This window comes from Brachionichthys hirsutus, chromosome 11 (genome assembly GCF_040956055.1).
Source record: "Brachionichthys hirsutus isolate HB-005 chromosome 11, CSIRO-AGI_Bhir_v1, whole genome shotgun sequence".
NCBI classification, from domain to species: domain Eukaryota; kingdom Metazoa; phylum Chordata; class Actinopteri; order Lophiiformes; family Brachionichthyidae; genus Brachionichthys; species Brachionichthys hirsutus.
Window position 1 is genome coordinate 14,079,385 of NC_090907.1, and position 18,879 is coordinate 14,098,263.

The 18,879-nt window shown below is 48.6% G+C and overlaps 1 protein-coding gene across 1 annotated transcript in view; it reads left to right on the forward strand.

Moving 5' to 3' along the window:
- LOC137901307 (ephrin-A5b-like) overlaps positions 1-18,879 on the forward strand; it is a 68,045-nt gene that overhangs the window by 39,977 nt on the left and 9,189 nt on the right. The window contains exon 2 of the mRNA XM_068745323.1: positions 18,539-18,831. Within this exon, the coding sequence (XP_068601424.1) occupies positions 18,539-18,831 (293 nt within the window). The remainder of the gene's footprint in view (positions 1-18,538; positions 18,832-18,879) is intronic.

An 18,879-nucleotide genomic window follows, 5' to 3' on the forward strand; every position in this document is an offset into this window, starting at 1 on the left:
ACCAGTCACCCTCAGTCTCACACCCAGTTACACCCAGCCACACCCAGTCACACCCAGTCTCAACCAGTCACACCCAGTCACACACCCAGTCTCACCCAGTCACACCCCCAGTCACACACCCAGTCTCACCCAGTCACACACCCAGTTACACCCAGTCACCCTCAGTCTCACACCCAGTCACACCCCCAGTCACACACCCAGTCTCACCCAGTCACACCCAGTCACACACCCAGTCACACACCCAGTCTCACCCAGTCTCACCCAGCCACACCCCCAGTCACACCCCCAGTCACACACCCAGCCACACCCCCAGTCACACCCCCAGTCACACACCCAGTCACACACCCAGTCTCACCCAGTCTCACCCAGTCACACACCCAGTCTCACCCAGTCACACCCAGTCACACCCCCAGCCACACACCCAGTCACACCCCCAGTCACACACCCAGTCACATACCCAGTCTCACCCAGTCACACACCCAGTCTCACCCAGTCACACACCAAGTCACACACCCAGTCACACACCCAGTCACACACCCAGTCACACACTCAGTCACACACCCAGTAACACACCCAGTCTCACCCAGTCTCACCCAGTCACACACCCAGTCTCACCCAGTCACACACCCAGTCACACACCCAGTCTCACCCAGTCACACACCCAGTCACACCCAGTCACACACCCAGTCACACACCCAGTCACACCCAGTCACACACCCAGTCTCACCCAGCCACACCCCCAGTCACACCCAGTCACACACCCAGTCACACACCCAGTCTCACCCAGTCACACACCCAGTCACACACCCAGCCACACCCCCAGTCACACACCCAGTCACACACCCAGTCTCACCCAGTCACACACCCAGTCACACCCAGTCACACACCCAGTCACACACCCAGTCACACCCAGTCACACACCCAGTCACACACCCAGCCACACCCCCAGTCACACACCCAGTGACACACCCAGCCACACCCCCAGTCACACCCCCAGTCACACACCCAGTCACACACCCAGTCTCACCCAGTCACACACCCAGTCTCACCCAGTCTCACCCAGTCACACACCCAGTCTCACCCAGTCACACCCCCAGTCACACACCCAGTCTCACCCAGTCACACACCCAGTCACACACCCAGTCACACCCAGTCACACACCCAGTCTCACCGAGTCACACACCCAGTCACACACCCAGTCACACCCCCAGTCTCACACCCAGTCACACCCCCAGTCACACCCCCAGTCACACCCAGTCACACACCCAGTCACACACCCAGCCACACCCCCAGTCACACACCGAGTCACACACCCAGTCACACACCCAGTCACACACCCAGTCACACACCCAGTCACACCCCCAGTCACACACCGAGTCACACACCGAGTCACACACCCAGTCACACACCCAGTCACACACCCAGTCACACCCCCAGTCACACACCCAGTCACACACCCAGTCACACACCCAGCCACACCCCCAGTCACACACCCAGTCACACACCCAGTCACACACCCAGTTACACCCAGTCGCACCCAGTCACACCCAGTCTCGCACCCAGTCACACCCAGTCTCAACCAGTCACCCTCAGTTTCACACCCAGTTACACCCAGTCACACCCAGTCTCACCCAGTCACACCCAGACACACCTAGTCACACCCAGACCCAGTCTCACACTCAGTCTCACACCCAGTTACACCCAGTCACACCCAGTCACACCCAGTCACCCTCAGTCTCACACCCAGTTACACCCAGTCACACACTCAGTCTCACACCCAGTTACACCCAGTCACCTTCAGTCTCACACCCAGTCTCACACCCAGTCTCAACCAGTCACCCTCAGTCTCACACCCAGTTACACCCAGCCACACCCAGTCACACCCAGTCTCAACCAGTCACACCCAGTCACACACCCAGTCTCACCCAGTCACACCCCCAGTCACACACCCAGTCTCACCCAGTCACACACCCAGTTACACCCAGTCACCCTCAGTCTCACACCCAGTCACACCCCCAGTCACACACCCAGTCTCACCCAGTCACACCCAGTCACACACCCAGTCACACCCCCAGTCTCACCCAGTCTCACCCAGCCACACCCCCAGTCACACCCCCAGTCACACACCCAGCCACACCCCCAGTCACACCCCCAGTCACACACCCAGTCACACACCCAGTCTCACCCAGTCTCACCCAGTCACACACCCAGTCTCACCCAGTCACACCCAGTCACACCCCCAGCCACACACCCAGTCACACCCCCAGTCACACACCCAGTCACATACCCAGTCTCACCCAGTCACACACCCAGTCTCACCCAGTCACACACCAAGTCACACACCCAGTCACACACCCAGTCACACACCCAGTCACACACTCAGTCACACACCCAGTAACACACCCAGTCTCACCCAGTCTCACCCAGTCACACACCCAGTCTCACCCAGTCACACACCCAGTCACACACCCAGTCTCACCCAGTCACACACCCAGTCACACCCAGTCACACACCCAGTCACACACCCAGTCACACACCCAGTCTCACCCAGCCACACCCCCAGTCACACCCAGTCACACACCCAGTCTCACCCAGTCACACACCCAGTCACACACCCAGCCACACCCCCAGTCACACACCCAGTCTCACCCAGTCACACACCCAGTCACACCCAGTCACACACCCAGTCACACACCCAGTCACACCCAGTCACACACCCAGTCACACACCCAGCCACACCCCCAGTCACACCCCCAGTCACACACCCAGTCACACACCCAGTCTCACCCAGTCACACACCCAGTCTCACCCAGTCTCACCCAGTCACACACCCAGTCTCACCCAGTCACACCCCCAGTCACACACCCAGTCTCACCCAGTCACACACCCAGTCACACACCCAGTCACACCCAGTCACACACCCAGTCACACACCCAGTCTCACCGAGTCACACACCCAGTCACACCCCCAGTCTCACACCCAGTCACACCCCCAGTCACACACCCAGTCACACACCCAGTCACACACCCAGCCACACCCCCAGTCACACACCGAGTCACACACCCAGTCACACACCCAGTCACACACCCAGTCACACACCCAGTCACACCCCCAGTCACACACCGAGTCACACACCCAGTCACACACCCAGTCACACACCCAGTCACACACCCAGTCACACCCCCAGTCACACACCCAGTCACACACCCAGTCACACACCCAGCCACACCCCCAGTCACACACCCAGTCACACACCCAGTCACACACCCAGTCTCACCCAGTCTCACCCAGACCTCCCAGCTGCAGTACAGGACCTTTGGGACTTAAATCAAACCTGTGTGCTTCCCCCTCCCCTCTTTCATAGCCCGAACATTTTCTCACATAATTTTGACTTCTTCTATCACATATATTCCAAGAGTCAATCTTTCACTGCCCCCCCCCCCCCCCCCCCATTTAAGCCCCGAGTGTCATCTTCTCATCCTTTTTTTCTTCTCTAAACCCTGAACACAACAAATCCAAGCCTGAGTTTGTAGCTTTTCGCCATCTCCATGCAGAACGCCTACTGAGTAGTACTGAGCTGAGGCAGCGGCACTGCCCTTTGATGAGTGTGTGACCCCACTGGTGGATAAGTGCTGGTGCTGGGGGGGGGGGGGGGCATACATTGAAGGTGTGTGTGAGAACTTTGCAAGCTTGTCATGAGCGAGCGATTGAGTCCAGAGGCTGCGGGTGCCTCTCTGCAACAACCCCTCACTCTGGTTGTGGGTTCCGAGTGTGCTGGGCCTTGGGAGGGCGGGGGCGGGTACCTGGGGTGCAGTAAAGTGATAGGGCAGAGCAGGGGGCTTAGATCGCCCCTGGGGAGTGAGGTCAGAGGTCTGATTATTGGCCTTGCAGAGAGAGAATTGGGGCAACGCTAGTCAAGCAGACTTCAGGCAGGGCCTGAATCTTCATGCATGAAGCTGATAACAAAACGTTGATCCGGATGTTTTCGACGCTTTTAATGAGGTAAGGAGGGCTCAACTTGTTTTTGCAGGACTACGCGTCCTAGTTGTTTTACTACACTCATTTGCGTAGTGATTCCCTGAATTCAAAGTTCTCTCCTGAAACAAAAAAAAGTTGTTTGCAATAAAAGTACATAAAAAATATCTAAACAGCAATACAAGTATGTGTACTGACAGCGTTGGATCTGGATAAGCACAATATATTGATGTAGTCATTTACTATATAAAAATAATTACTGATACAAAGAGAAAATCAGTTGGAAAAAAATGGTTTGTCCATTTCACCAATTCCTACGTTTGACTAAAATTAGCCTCATCTAGACATGAATGGAAATCTAGCCTGTTGTCTGTGATTACAAGGGAAAGAAAAGCACAATGAACAACAGGATAATTGCTCGTCTCTCTGGATGAGGTAAGAACGATCTCACGGAGAATTGAGTCTGTTTTAAGAGACATTTTCAGCAGCTCTGAAGATGGACGACAGCAAGGCCACCCCGTCACCTCTGCTGCTGAATAATGGGGCTGTCACTGACCCCCGACCTCGGCTCAGAGTCTAAGGTGTCAGATCGATATCGGCCGGGAGCAGCTCATCTGCTGCTCCTCGCTGAGGGAGGGGTGTTCAGCTGGTTTCACAGGTTCCCCCGCCTCTGTTCTGCAGGAGCGTTATGTTAAACGGCTGCTCTGCTACTGCCCGACTGGCGCTGGTAGAGGCAAACGTGTTTCTCTCTGGATCCGCGTGCCTGCATGCCTGCTCTGTTTGTCGAACAGGCCCATTCTGCAGGATAAACATTGTGTTGTTGTGAAGTGCTGTCATGGCAACCAGCACCACCATCATTGGCGCAGAGGGGATTTATTAGCCGCTCTGTCGGCCCCTTGGGGTTTTACACTGACTGAATGATGGAGCCCTGCTGTGTGTGTGTGTGCTGACTGGCATTAACCCCATGCTGCTGTTGCTGCTTTGACCTATTTGACCCTAGAATAGCATTGGCAGTAATTAACTTTAATTTTTGTTTTCTGTTCTGAGTGGATTATTAACTCATTCAGTGCCAGCCGCCAAGTACCACATGACAGATTCAAGTCTCGTCAAGTCATTACAGCATAGGACAGGTCTGATATTCACTGAGGACATGCGCGTGCGTCATTTTGACCCCCCTGTGAAAAAACGGTTTGGACGCTTAGGAGTTAAAACCAACTTTTCTTTAAAAACATTCCAGTAAAATGAAATCCCATTGTTCTTTTCAGGAAACGGCTGAGACTATAAACGTGGGACAATAAACCCGGAATTGTGTTTGAGATTTTTGGCATCTTTGTCATTCGGATAAAAACTTCTTGAATGTTGTGGTTCATGGATCTTTTTTTTTTCCATCGGGAGAACTGTGAAAGAAGGCCTCATTAGCAGAGACATTAGAACATGCAGCTTGGGACAAGCCGTCCTCTGTGTGGACGCTGACTGGCACACTGCGGCTGCAGCTGCATTGAAGTTGTTGATTGGCAGAGTCCGGACCACCAGGATCCATAGACAGATTGTTTATGGATCTCAGCTCCCCCGCCCTCCCGCTGCAGCCCCTGCTTTAGTTTTTAACTGTCCAAGGTGCCTTCCCACAAGCGTCAATGTGTTTTCAATCTGACGCCAATTATTCACCTCCTCTGGTTTTGTTCCCAGCAGGAGAAAAACAGAAACAGAGAGCTGGCTCCATTTTCCCCATCGCCCCCCTGTCAACGCCCAGTCGGCTGGAGCCCCCTGGTAGACACGTTCAAATACATTCTGTGTGTGTGCCTTTGTGAGCCCACAGATGTGTGTATAATTAGGCAATAATGGCTTTGAACTTCCCAGTGGCGAAACAGCTATGAATGATGGGACAGGTGGAGGAGGGGTGATCGAGACTTCCCAACCCAAGGGCAACAGGACAGACAGCCACATCTGTTGACATCATGTCACATGACCAGGGCCTAGTAAAACAGTGCCCCCGAGAGGCTGTGATGAGAAACTGAAGCTATTCATGCTGTGTGTTTATTGGTTTCGGAGGAAACTGAGCGCTGATGTCGTCTGTGTGTGTGTGAAGGCAGGAGCTGCCCCTCCTGCTGGTGGAAAGCATATCCTCGCCTTGCTTTGTGGAATAACCCTGGGAAGGAAAACAATAGGAGGGCTTTATCTTCTTCCGCATCTCCTCCCATCGCACCTTTGCTCCCCTTTCTCCTCTTCTCGACTCGGTTTTGGGGTCCACGCACCTCTTTTTTCTTGTTGGTCTGTTCTCCTCTTCTTTACGCTCTTCTTATCATTTTGTTCAGCACTTCCTCTCAGCCACCTTGTCTTTTGCCCGCCCTCTCCTGGCTTTCTTCTGTTTTTACGATCTTTACGTTTGTCAGAGGAGCACAGCCGATTTGTATGGAGTCACACACTCAGCAGTAATTGAGACGACCATTTCCTGCACTGTGATTTTAACTGTTTATGTAAGGCTTTTTCCAGATGTTCATCTCCTGCACGTTCCATAATAGCCATGGACAAATGTCTAGAAAGTGCTCTAATAAATAATATACAGGTATTTTATGTCAAACTTATTCAGTTGTAGTCACTGAATATTAAAAACTGTTTATTATCTAAGGGGTATTTCCCCACCATGTTGTTGTTCTTTCTTTACACCCCTCTCTTCTCTTCTCCTCATCAGCTCCTTCCTCATGTGCCAAACTACAGAGCCACAATAGCACAACCGAAGGTGATAAAAAAAGCAAACAAGTAGTGAAACTCAGTGAAAAGAAAGATTATCCTGAGCTCCAGTTACCGATTCATTGATAAGCCCATCCAACTGGCTGTGAGTCATTCAGCCAATTCAGATTCAGGTGATTTATTGTGTTAATAGCTAATTGTGACAGATTTATAATTGACTTCTGAACTGTGCTGAAACCATTTTAAAATGGTTTTATTTTGCCCTTTCTGCCTCCTGCCATTAAGCCCATCGAACCCTCCATCGGCCTTGCCGCACCCTGCTGCTCACAACAATGCCAAAAGGGAAAGAAACAACAGCCTCCATCAGCCCTGTGAAGGCTTAATGACCCACTAAATACCCTGTGACAATAAAACCACTTACAGAAACAGGTGAATAATCTTTCTCGTAATGAAAAAGAAGAAGCCCTCATTTCAGATCGTGCATGCTGACGACAGGGCAGAGTGATGTTCTCAGAGAAGGGTGGCTATCAGTGGGATAAATGGATAGACTCCTCTAAAAGATGAAGCAGAAGACAATGGGAAAACTGGCTTGCATCAGCCTGCATGTTTATGGCTCTGTGTCTTACCAATATTTCATTTCTGCCACTCAAAAAGCTCTTTATAGCCTTCGTCTGGCTATAAGTCTGATATTACTCTTCTTGCTCTTACGATACGAGAAGGTCTTTATCTTCTTTTATAATAAACACTTACAGACCATTCTTTACTGCATGTTGATCACATTTGACCCGTTCACAGCTAAAACTAGCAATGTGATCATGAAAGGGTTTAATAAGGAAGCTGGGTTCCATGGCAACGGTCAACAACTGATCAAACAAACAGTTGCAGCTCAATAGGGATGCACATGGAGTTTGGGCTTGTACCGATGGGGAAACATGGGGTGAAATAATATTTTTTACAGTGTAATGTGGTGGGGAGGTTTGACCGCCTTCTCGCTATGACCTGAATAGTTAAGATGCAGCTTTCGACTGACAGCTGTGCTTAAAAAGTGTGTCCATGTCCTGAGTGTGAACTGTATCACAAGCATCCACGTCTGAGCAGGGTCATCATCACTTTCACAAACGTCTTCCCACAGCTCCCTCTCAAATGTGTTCCTTCTAGAAATCCCAGGTTTGACTGACAGACGCTGACCCTTGTACGGTTGATGCTCGCGTTTAAAGCCGTGTAAAGACGCAAAGGCTACCCCAAGGTGCCTCTGGCCGAGGACTTGATACCTCCGAGACCTTTCACCCCTGCTAGTCATAATATGAATGAGCAGTTCTGAAACTGAGGCGAAGGGAGGCCATGCTGTGTGTCTGCCTTTAGCCAAATAGCTCAGCTGGTGTTGAAGGGGCGGGGGGGGGGGGGGGGGGGGGCAGTGGGATCGAAAACGAGTGCTTTGGTTTCATGTTTGGCTGAACTACAATTAGAGAGAGAAAATGCTTGGAATGTGGCTGCTGATGCCATCGACAGCCACATTCTGTTATCAGGCATATACGCAAGCATCCGTATATGCCTGATAACCCAGCAGGACGGCCGCTAGTCCTGTGGTACATTTACCTGATACCTGATACCCCCCCCCCCACACACACACACCACAGAACAGCATATGCCTCCTTTTAAGTTAACTTGTGCCCCTCAAAGCCCCAACATGAATGTGTCAATGACGACAGCTGCATCCATTCCGGTCCCGCCTGGCCTCAGATCAGCTGACAGGAAGTCCTTTTCCTTTTGTAAGCAACATAATCTGTTGTCTCTGATCTGTGGGCAGCGGGGCCAGGTGGAACTTTGGGGAGTGCTTTGGAGAGTTCACCCTTATTTGATTCGTGCTCCAACACGGTCTCTGGTCTGTCTCGCCCAACGCCCCTGTCAATGAACAGAAGTAAACCATTGAAGACATCCTCGGTGTGTCAGTGATACCGAACCAGGGGCCCTTAGCAGCTACGAGAGCAAACCAGCTGGCTGTCCAAGCGTAATCTCGTTCAGCTAAAAGCCTCAACATTGTAACCGTACATGGCACCGATGGGAATATGTGTTTCCAATCAATCGCCTTAGGAAAGAATACTCGGCGCATCTCAGTGGAGCACAGTAAACACCAGGACTAAAACATATTGGTGCTGTTTCAAGACGTGAGCCCATGATCCCAGGCTTCATTTCCCCCGACTTAGAGATTCCACAAGGGGCTCCTCCATCACGCTGTCATTGTGGTCAATGAATATTGTTCTACAGAGAGATTGAGCTGATAAGGGCACATGCTAACCGAGGGATTAGCCCTGTAATGCTACGGGGACTTGATGATGATGATGATGAAATATATTTATTCGATAAAATGTTAGTGTACAAGTACAGTCAAACAATAGCATGTATTACAGTATAAATACAGTCAAACATCCTGTCTAAGAGGAGCATTTCTAAAAAGCCCTTGCGGTCTTGTTTTATTCAACAATACTGGTCAATAAAATAAAAATAAATTACTCCACAGATATAAAATAACAATAATTTAAAAAGACGTATAATATGTACAACGTAGGTGGACAAAAAAAGGGGGGGGGGGATTGATCCGGAGAGAGTCGTGATGACTATCTCCGTTTCTGCCCCCCTAAAGGTGTATTTTTAGGGCCGTTTTGAAGGAGGCCAAAGAGGTGCATGTTTTGAGGGCAGGAGTCAAACAGTTCCACCCTTAGGGGGCAGTATTGTAAAAAGATGATTTACCCATGTTAGTCCTATAGGAGGGGGTAACCAGGTTGTTGTTTGAGCTCCCTCTAGTGTTGTGGCTGTCACTAAATCTGTGGAGGTGTTTATTCAGGTATGCAGGGATTGAGGGGACTGAGGGCAGAGCTGCATTGACTATTTTAAATGCCAATCCCATTTTGAGTTGTTTAACCCTGTCTTCTACCCTGAGCCATTTTAGGCTAGCAAAATGTCCAGGAAGAAGGTGGGTCATGGGCCCCAGATTGAGGAGTAGCCGAATCAGTTTGTTTTGGGAGGTTTGGAGCCTGGTTTTCAGGGACATTTTGATGTTGGAATACCAGGAGGTGCTAGCATAGTCAAAGAGGGGCTGAACGAGGGCTCCAGCAAGCGTCCGGAGACAAAAGCAGACATTCTGCCCAAAAATCTTGTTCTCTGATTGACTTTTTTTTTTTTTTTTTTTTTACCTTGTCTGCATTCGTGCTCTACAGTGACGTACATAACGTCAGTCACTGCTGGAGTTCTATGCAATTTTTATTCTTATAGTGATTGTGACCGTCACCTGCCCTCTTGGCAGACTAGCCTATTCCTATTTTATTGATTTTATTACCTGCTTACCGCCGTAGAGGGCTGTGCACACCGCAGTGAACATACAACATGAACAAACAAAAAGTGACAAATACACAGTGTTCTGTGCACGGGGCACAGCGGGCCAGCCTGGCGCCCCACCAGCACCCAACACCACACCCCCCACAACCACCCGCCCCCCTCCCAGCACCCTCCACCCATCCCACACACCCCCCCCAGTCCCAGGAGAGAGGTCAGGGAGGAGGGAGGGGAGGTGAGGGGGCCATGGCCACGCCAGGTCACCAGCCGGACCCGGGCCGCTACTACCAGCAGAGGAGTGACAGACTGCGCCAGCTCAGTGCCATCCCGAACGCATAGGCCAGCACCCCCGCATGGCAGCCTAGCGGAACACCGGCGGCCGCCCGAGAAGCATGCGCCACCCAGCAGAGACCCGAGGAGCCCGATTGACTTTTTTGATCACCTTAGTTGCCATACTATCGCCAGACAGGTATTTGTCAAGAACACAGCCCAAATAGGTAATCTCTTCTTTGCTGGAGATTACTGTATTATCGACTGTGACCTTGAAATCATTAACATTTATCTCACGCAGAGAGTGTTTAGACCCAAAAAGAATCGATTCGGTTTTACCAAGATGTAGTGACAGTTTGTTATCGGTAAGCCAAGTACGGATTCTGGTGAGCTCAGAGCTGAGAGCCTCCTCAACCTGCACTTTGTCCTCTCCCGAAATCAGGAGTGCTGAGTCATCAGCAAACAGGAACAATTTGCAGTTACAGGCAGCATTCATGTCGTTAATGTATAGGAGGAACAGTAACGGCCCTAGAATGCTGCCTTGAGGAACCCCACAGCTCACCGGGAGGGACGAGGACAAGGTTCCGTTTATGTCCACCATTTGTTCTCGTCCCTCAAGGTACGATTTCATCCAGTTTGTTGATGTGCTATCAAAACCAATCGCCCCTAGTTTATTCAATAGGATTGAATGGTTAACGGTGTCAAAGGCCTTCTGGAGGTCCAGCATGACCATGCCGCAGTATTTGCCCGAGTCTACTTCACGCTTGACGTAGTCGGTCAGATATATGAGGCACGTGTCAGTGGAGTGGGATGTTCTGAAGCCTGATTGGAATTCAAAGAGCAGGCTATGATTTGCTCCTGGATTATTCTCTCCATGACCTTTGAGATGCAGCAAAGGATGGAAGCAGGGCGGTAGTTGCCAGGTTCTAATTTGTTTCCTTTTTTATACAGAGGGATAACCCGCGCCGTCTTGAATTCCTGTGGGACGTGGCACTGATTGATGGATAAATTTATCAGAGGGGTTACCACGGGGGCGATAGAGACAGCTGCGTCTCTGAGGAACCGGGTGGGTATGTGGTCAAGGCCTGTGGCCTTGTTAGGTTGAAGGGCAATTAGTTGTTTTAGCACATCAACGGTATTTACAGGTGTGAAAGAGAAAGTGTCCTTTTTAGCACCTAGCTTCTCATAGTGAGCCAGTAGGTGCGTTTACATGGACACATTTAACCCGGTTAAAATCCTGATCGGAATAAAAATGCTTCATGGACACACCTTAACCAGAATAGTCTAACCCAATCCAGCCTGATCCGGTCACAATTCTATCCCGATGGAGAGGGCTGGTTTATACCGATTTGTGACCCGGTCAGGGCGCATGAAAACACTTATTCCGATGTTTCGGTACAAGTCGTCCTCACTGCGCATGTCTGTGACGTCAGCTACACGCGCTGCTGCTATTGCCGGAAGCTAGCTGAAGCAGAGCGAGCGAAAAGCACGGCGAGCGTGAGATCCAATTTGTCAGTTTCTGCAACAAACGCCTCCTAAAAGACCTTAAAATAGTTGAAAGACTTGACGGTAGGAAGGCTAGAAACTCAGAGTTGTACAAACAAGTCCATGACCGGCTGATGGAAGAAGGAATCGAGCGAAACATCGAGCAGATAAAAAACCGCTGGAAAATTTTGAAGAGCGGATATTATAAGGCTAAAAATCACAATTCCAGAAGTGGTTTTGATCGTTCTAAATGTCAATTTTATGACGTAATGCATGAATTGATGGGAGACAGACCATTGTCCAACGTGCATGCTTAAGGTGTGGACGTGGGGTTCGCAGAAGAGGAGGGAGAAGGTAGCGTCAACACACCTGTGTCTGATGGTGCTACTGAAGATGGCATTTTTGGTAAGTGTGCACACACGTAATATTCAAAAAACTCGTGTTTTCTGTGAAAAGAAAAATATAAATACTAGACTCTTTCTTTTCTTTTCACTCAGATGATTCCTGCAGCGAGGGAGCAGAAATCACAGAGCAGTCCTTCACCGACAGCGGGGACAGCTCTCGTCCATCTTCAGAGACAACGAGGAGAGTGAGTTAGATCATAGAAGAGAAAAGAAAGTGTAATAGTTCTCTTGATGAATTGTTATGACCATCTTGGCAGTAGATAGCATTGTCCATTTGCTAACACATTGGTAAGAAACACAAATAGTGGAAACATGATGATGTAATTGTTCCCTATTAATCATGATTTTATTTCGTAGGAGAGAAGCCCAGCTCATCAGGGTACGCCAAAGCTATTAGCTCATGGGCGACTGGACATCAAGATTTTTTGGAAAAGATGCAAGAGACACAAAATAGGTGGAGTGAAAAACAGGAGGAAATACGTATGCAGAGGGAAGAACGTCTCCTTACAAAACTCTTTGCAGAGAGCTCCCGCTCTCACGAGCGTCTCGTTGCTCAGCCCTTGGATGGTCTACGGGTAAACAGTCAGCCTCCCCCACCACCACCCCCGGGGCCTTCATACTCCCCTCAGCATCCTGACAGCAACCACCGTGGGTCTGCTGACTTTCCCCAACGCAGACCAAACTACAGTGACAATTACTGCGCTGACTATAGCCTGCAAGATCTGAGCTAAATGTTATATTAAATAAAGTCTTGAATAAAGTCAATCGTTATTTTTTCATGTGGTAAAATGTACAAACCTTTGACTATTTATTACATAATTAACACTACTTTATTTGTAGAAAGTGCAGACAAGAACAGGGATGGAAGATGTACGTTTTATTAAAAATTACAAATGCATCAATTCTCAGTCTAAAGTAAAATTATTTCACATATGTTGAACCTTATCTTCAATCCTGGACTGAAGTACAACTAAACAAGGAGCAAACCAGGGCTCGAGTTGGAAACTACAAGGATTAAAGCAGCTCTGGGAAAAAAGGACACTGAGGAAATAAATGTTGTTAAATTACTGCCAAATTGTTTAAATTGTTCCACCTCTGCCAAAGCACACACGTAACGTCTGTGCCCTGTTCGGAGTGGGAATGATGAGGCCAAATAAGATGTTAATGCCTCTCTTATGCTACTCCCAGCACAAGTCGTCTGATCATTCACTGGCTGGTTGGGCTGAGGAAAATCAATAGTTCGATCACGAGCCTCTTCTAACCAGCTGCTGTTGGCAGAATCTTGTTCTCTCTGGCAGAAGTTGTGGAGTGAACAGCAGGTGGCGATCATGTCAGGAGCAAAAGTAAAATGGAAATCAGTCCTCTTATGAAGAACCCTCCACCTTGACTTTAGCAACCCAAAGGTCATCTCCACTCCCCCCCTGACTGAGCTGAGGTAGGTGTTAAAGGACTCCTGCTCCGGAGCCGGCTGTGGTGAATGTGTGTATCCCTTTATTAGCCGGTCAAGAAGAGGGTCGGCCGGGTCTCCAACAATTAGCAGTGACGTCTCGGCCTTCAATGTTCTCCACGCTCTGTTGCAGAAAAGGAGAATTTAAACAGTTATTAGTTTAATCTGTAGCTTGCAAACACTTTGCCACCAGCTATTTAGAGTAGAAAGCCTTTATTGTCATTGCATAGTGGCTACACAATGAGAATTGTTTGTTTAAATGCAAGCAGTTACGAGCAAATTTTACGTATTCTTCTTACAACATATTACTAACCTTTGGCAACAGATGAGCCCTTTGGAAGAGGTCTGAATGGCGTCGGACTTTTGCGTCGTGTGCACTGCCAGGCATTTTACAGCTGATACTCCAAAAACTGTGGATCGGAGGGATAAGTGACATTAAGTGTAAATCGGCATAGTTTAATTTGCACGTAAATTAGTGTTAACAAAGTAATATTTGTACATTATGAACAAAAAGTCAATGCTTACCAGAATTTGTCGTCCACAACAGCCTGTAGTATGTAGGATGGCCACCCTTTACGATTCACAAAGTCCTTATAGCCATCTGAGGGAGGTTGGATGAGAATGTGTGTTCCATCGATGAGCCCCATAGTCTGAGGGATATGATGGGATGCTTCGAAACGTCTCGCAATCTCTGCTGCCTCTCCATTCGTTGGTACACGGATGTGTTGTTTGATTGGCCCCCTTAACATGCTTTACAAAACATATAAACAAACTTTTTGACACTGCTCTTGCTAATACCAAATTGGTTCACCACCACTCTGTACTCCGCACAGCTACCAAGTTTATAGAGCACACTGCGACGCGCATGATGAGGGGAATCGGAGCTCTCACGGTGACTGCTTCTGGGGTCATAGGTCATTTCACTCTCCATTAACGAGCAAAGCTTCATGAATGATCGCCGGTTCATTCGAAAATTTTGCCTCCACTCTTGATCGGTAAACTCCAAAAGAACAACCCTCTCCCACCAGTCTTTGTTTGTGGTGGCGGAGGGGGGACCGAATGTACCAGTACAAATTCATCCTTCTGACGTCTCCTTCTGTTCAGCAGCATACGCAGAATAATGAACTGCTGGATTTGTCGCTTTTACATCGACACTATCAAAAATAAAAGTGCGGTCTGGAGGTCACCGCGAAACTCCATTTTGAAAGAGCGATGATTTGTTTACAGCGGAAGTCGCTACGCTACGCTTCTTCTTCTACCATTTCTGGTGCTTTTGGTCAAACTGCGCATGTTAGAATATTCTGTTCCGATCGAAAGTGAGAAGCATAAACACGCAAATCCTAATCGGATCGGATTTTTAGGGTCCATGAACACGGCGCATCGGATCACAATTTTACTCTGAACTCTGATCGGAATAAAGAAATGTTGTCCACGTAAACGCACCTATAGTGAGTTTGGATGTGGTCAGAACCGTACAGACCTGAATGCGGGGGGAGTTTGCTGACCAACAGGGGGCAACAGTGGTGAAAAAGCTGTTAAAACAATTAGCTAGCACCAACCTGTCGGTCTGGAGCGAACCACTTGAGTTAATGCAGATATTACTGGCTTTTGTTTGGAGTCTGTTGCTGCAGCCTAATTGTTTTAGGGCCTCCCACAGTTTTTGTGGGTTGCTTTTGTTTGCCTCAATGTTCTCATTTAAGAAATTATTTTTGGCATCTTTTATCATTTTGTTAACCTCATTGCGTAGTTTTCTGCTTTTTTCAAGTAGTTCCTCGTTGTTGGTTTTTCTGTACTCAGAGTAACATTTGTTTCTGAGCTTGATGGCATTCAATATTTCCCCCTTCATCCAAGGTTCTGTACGGGCTCTGACCCGAACAGCAGTTATGGGTGCTATCTTATCAATTACGGACAGAAATGCAGATTTAAAGGAAGACCAGGTCCCCTCGACAGAGGCGGAGTTTAACGCATCAGACCAATCAGTTTCCTCCAGCGCTGTTAGAGCTTCTGGGGAGTAATGCTTCATGGTTCTGCAGTTTATTGTGGATCAATGAGCTGCAGGTCTATGAATTTTACGAGTGCAGAAGATCATGTTGTGATGACTTAGATTGCACTCGATGACACCACTGTTTTTGATTCTAGATTTGTCTGATGTCAGGATTAGGTCTATGATGGTTCTAGAAGTGGGGCTAACCCTTGTAAATTGCTGAATCAGCTGGGTAAAGTTACTTTAATTTCAGCACCAGATAAGTCATCCCCATTTATGTTACGACCCAGCCTAGGGAAACCGAGGCGTACTTAAAGGAGAGTAGGTAGGGTTGGTTGGTGTACAAGCGGTTTTATTCCGGCACAACAGAAACCGCCATAGAAAACAAGAACACAAAACACACACTCCAAAAGGGAGGTGGAAAACACAGAACAACGGGGAAGCGAGGCTTCAGGGCGGGCCCAGGCCAAAACAACAAACACAAAGCCACTCACTCTACTAGTCCCGCTAAGCCCTGGGAGGAAACAAAAGGAAACAAAAATACAACGCTTAAGCCTACCTAACACTAACAAAAACAGGAGAAAACGGTTCAACTGAAATGGAGGCCACACCCCTACTGCTTCTACCAAGGCACCAAAACGAACACAGTTAGACAGGCAAACCTCAGGCGTCACACGTTCACTAAACGTACACACAGTCCCACTCACCACACCAACAACGTCGCTCACGCTCACAGACACAGATCAGGATTTTCTCCGCACAACGATACTCTCAGCACTTCCAGAGGCACAAGGCAGAGACCGACTGGAGAGTGCAGGTTTTGAGACTGGCATCAGCCGATCCACTGCAGCTGCCGTGGAGGAGGGACCAGCTGTGCATCGGGAGGCAGAGTCGATCACCTGGTCAAAGCTGGGATGTTCTACAGAGCCCACACCTAGTGGGAAAACACAGCACCTCCCCCACACAGTACAGCCCCCCCCCCCACAGGAACGGCGAGGGCCGTAACAACCCCGCTGAGCTTGCACATTGATATGCAGCCGAGGACTGACAAGCGTGAGAGGGGTCTACCAAGGTGGACCTGTTGCACTGCGTTACGCTAATGTGTCGTCCTGACAAACATGTACTTCCATGTTCTGTTCAAGCAAACACTTGAGTGTTTTTAGAAGCCTGTTACGACCCGGCGTAGGGGAACCGAGGCCTAACACAAAGGAGAGTAGGCTGGGTGATGTTCAAGTGATTTTATTTTGGAGCACAATAGAAACCGCTCAAGATATCAAGAACACAAAAACTCACACTCCAAAAGGGAGGTGGAAAACAACACAACACAAAACGGAATGGGAAGCGTGTCTTCAGGGCGGACCCAGGCCAAAACAACAAACAAAAGCAGGAGAAAACGGTTCAAACGAAGTGGCGGCCACGCCCCTACTGCTCCTACCATGCACCTCAACATACACAGACCACAGACATAAACTAACTCTCTAACTCCACCAATCACACTCACAGACCAGGTTTCTCTCAGCACGTTCAGAGGCTCAAGGCAAAAACGATCGGCGAGTGCAGGTCTTAAGGCTGGCTGCCCATCAGCGGCTCACCAGCTGATCCATTGCAGCTGCTGGGGAGGAGGGGCCAGCTGAGCATCGGGAGGCGGAGTCTGTCACCTGGTCAAAGATGGGATGGGGGACAGAGCACTCACACCTACTGAGAAAGCACAGCACAGCCCCACCCCCACACAGGAACGGATTCAATATTTATATTCAGTTATTTTATATGGCAAAAATTGATTTGACACGAGTGATTTGTTGTTTTTGTTGTTGTTTTTCTTTTAATTTTTTCATTCTAAAATCGGCATTTTTCAGGAGTCCATCCTGACCTAAATTCTCGAGCTAGAGACTTCAAATCTGGTGTGCACACTCATAGTTCATTCTAGTTTCATGTGTGTTACAGTTGTAGTTGTGTCTTTTCCCGTTCTGGAGCAGCAAGCTAGAGCAGGTTTGGCCCCTCTGATCCGGAAGCCCTGTTTACTGTCTCACAAGATCCAATAGTCTATTGGAGGCGGGGTCTGCAGTCTCTGATTGTCTTTTTCTAGTTATCTGTTGCCAAGGAGTTTCCCATTCTGGCCAACAAAGCTATTTTGACATTGCTCCCATTTTCAACCACATATCTGGGTGAGCTGAGCTACCATTACTGCCAGGATTTCCATTTTGTGTTCATAAAAACAGCCCCAGGTTTCCCACTATAAAGTATAAGTGTAAATACATTAAAAACTATATTATTAACTCTATGTATTATAATAAAGGTCATCGAATCTAATATGTACTGTGTTAGAGTGTCATTTTGGTTGGTTGTGTGCAGCAGAATTTAGTAATTGTAAAAAATGTGCCGCGCCTCAAAAAAGGTTGGGAAACACTGCCGGAGTGAAACACGAAACATATAACATGGACAAACACAAAGTGACTGTCGACCTTTGATGATCCAGCACTTTGGTCACTGTGAATTACTGACGAGATTACTGTCTCCAGTCTAGACTCGAGTGCCTTAGCTATAATTTTGATGTCGGCGTTGATTAATGATTAGTCAGAATATCCGTGTTGCCAAGGTCTTCCGTGTCCGTGGAAGAATCGGCCTTCCTTTTTTTTGATTAATCCATGGCGTAGAGATTATAATATGGATCAATAAATACATTTAGGTTCTCCACGCTGAGCGATAATCCAAACCATCAATTTGTGAAAGAGGGAGAAGAGAGAATTATGCAGAGGTTGGCGTGTAATCTTAGTAGCAGGAAGCCGCCATGTACAATTTCCAAAAATCACACGGTAGGTCTCTCAACGATCACATCCGGTCCGTCAGCGTCTCCAGACACATGAGTGATTTGAGTTACGAGCTCGGTCCAGGAACAATTTATATTCGCATGTCAAGGTACTACTGTATATATATTATATATCTGTTGTCTTCCAGGTTTTACAGGGGCGATTACCATATTGACGTCTGCATCAATGACTACCTGGACGTCTACTGTCCACACTACTCGAGCCCGGTCTCTGACGAGCGCGCTGAGCGCTACGTGCTCTACATGGTGAACTACGACGGCTACAGCTCCTGTGACCACACGGCCAAGGGCTTCAAACGCTGGGAATGCAACGGGCCTCTGTCGCCCAACGGGCCGCTGAAGTTCTCCGAGAAATTTCAGCTCTTCACGCCTTTCTCGTTGGGCTTTGAGTTTCGCCCTGGTAGAGAATATTATTATATTTGTGAGTATGCACTACATTTACAAAGTTATTGTTCTTGTGTTATTGGCG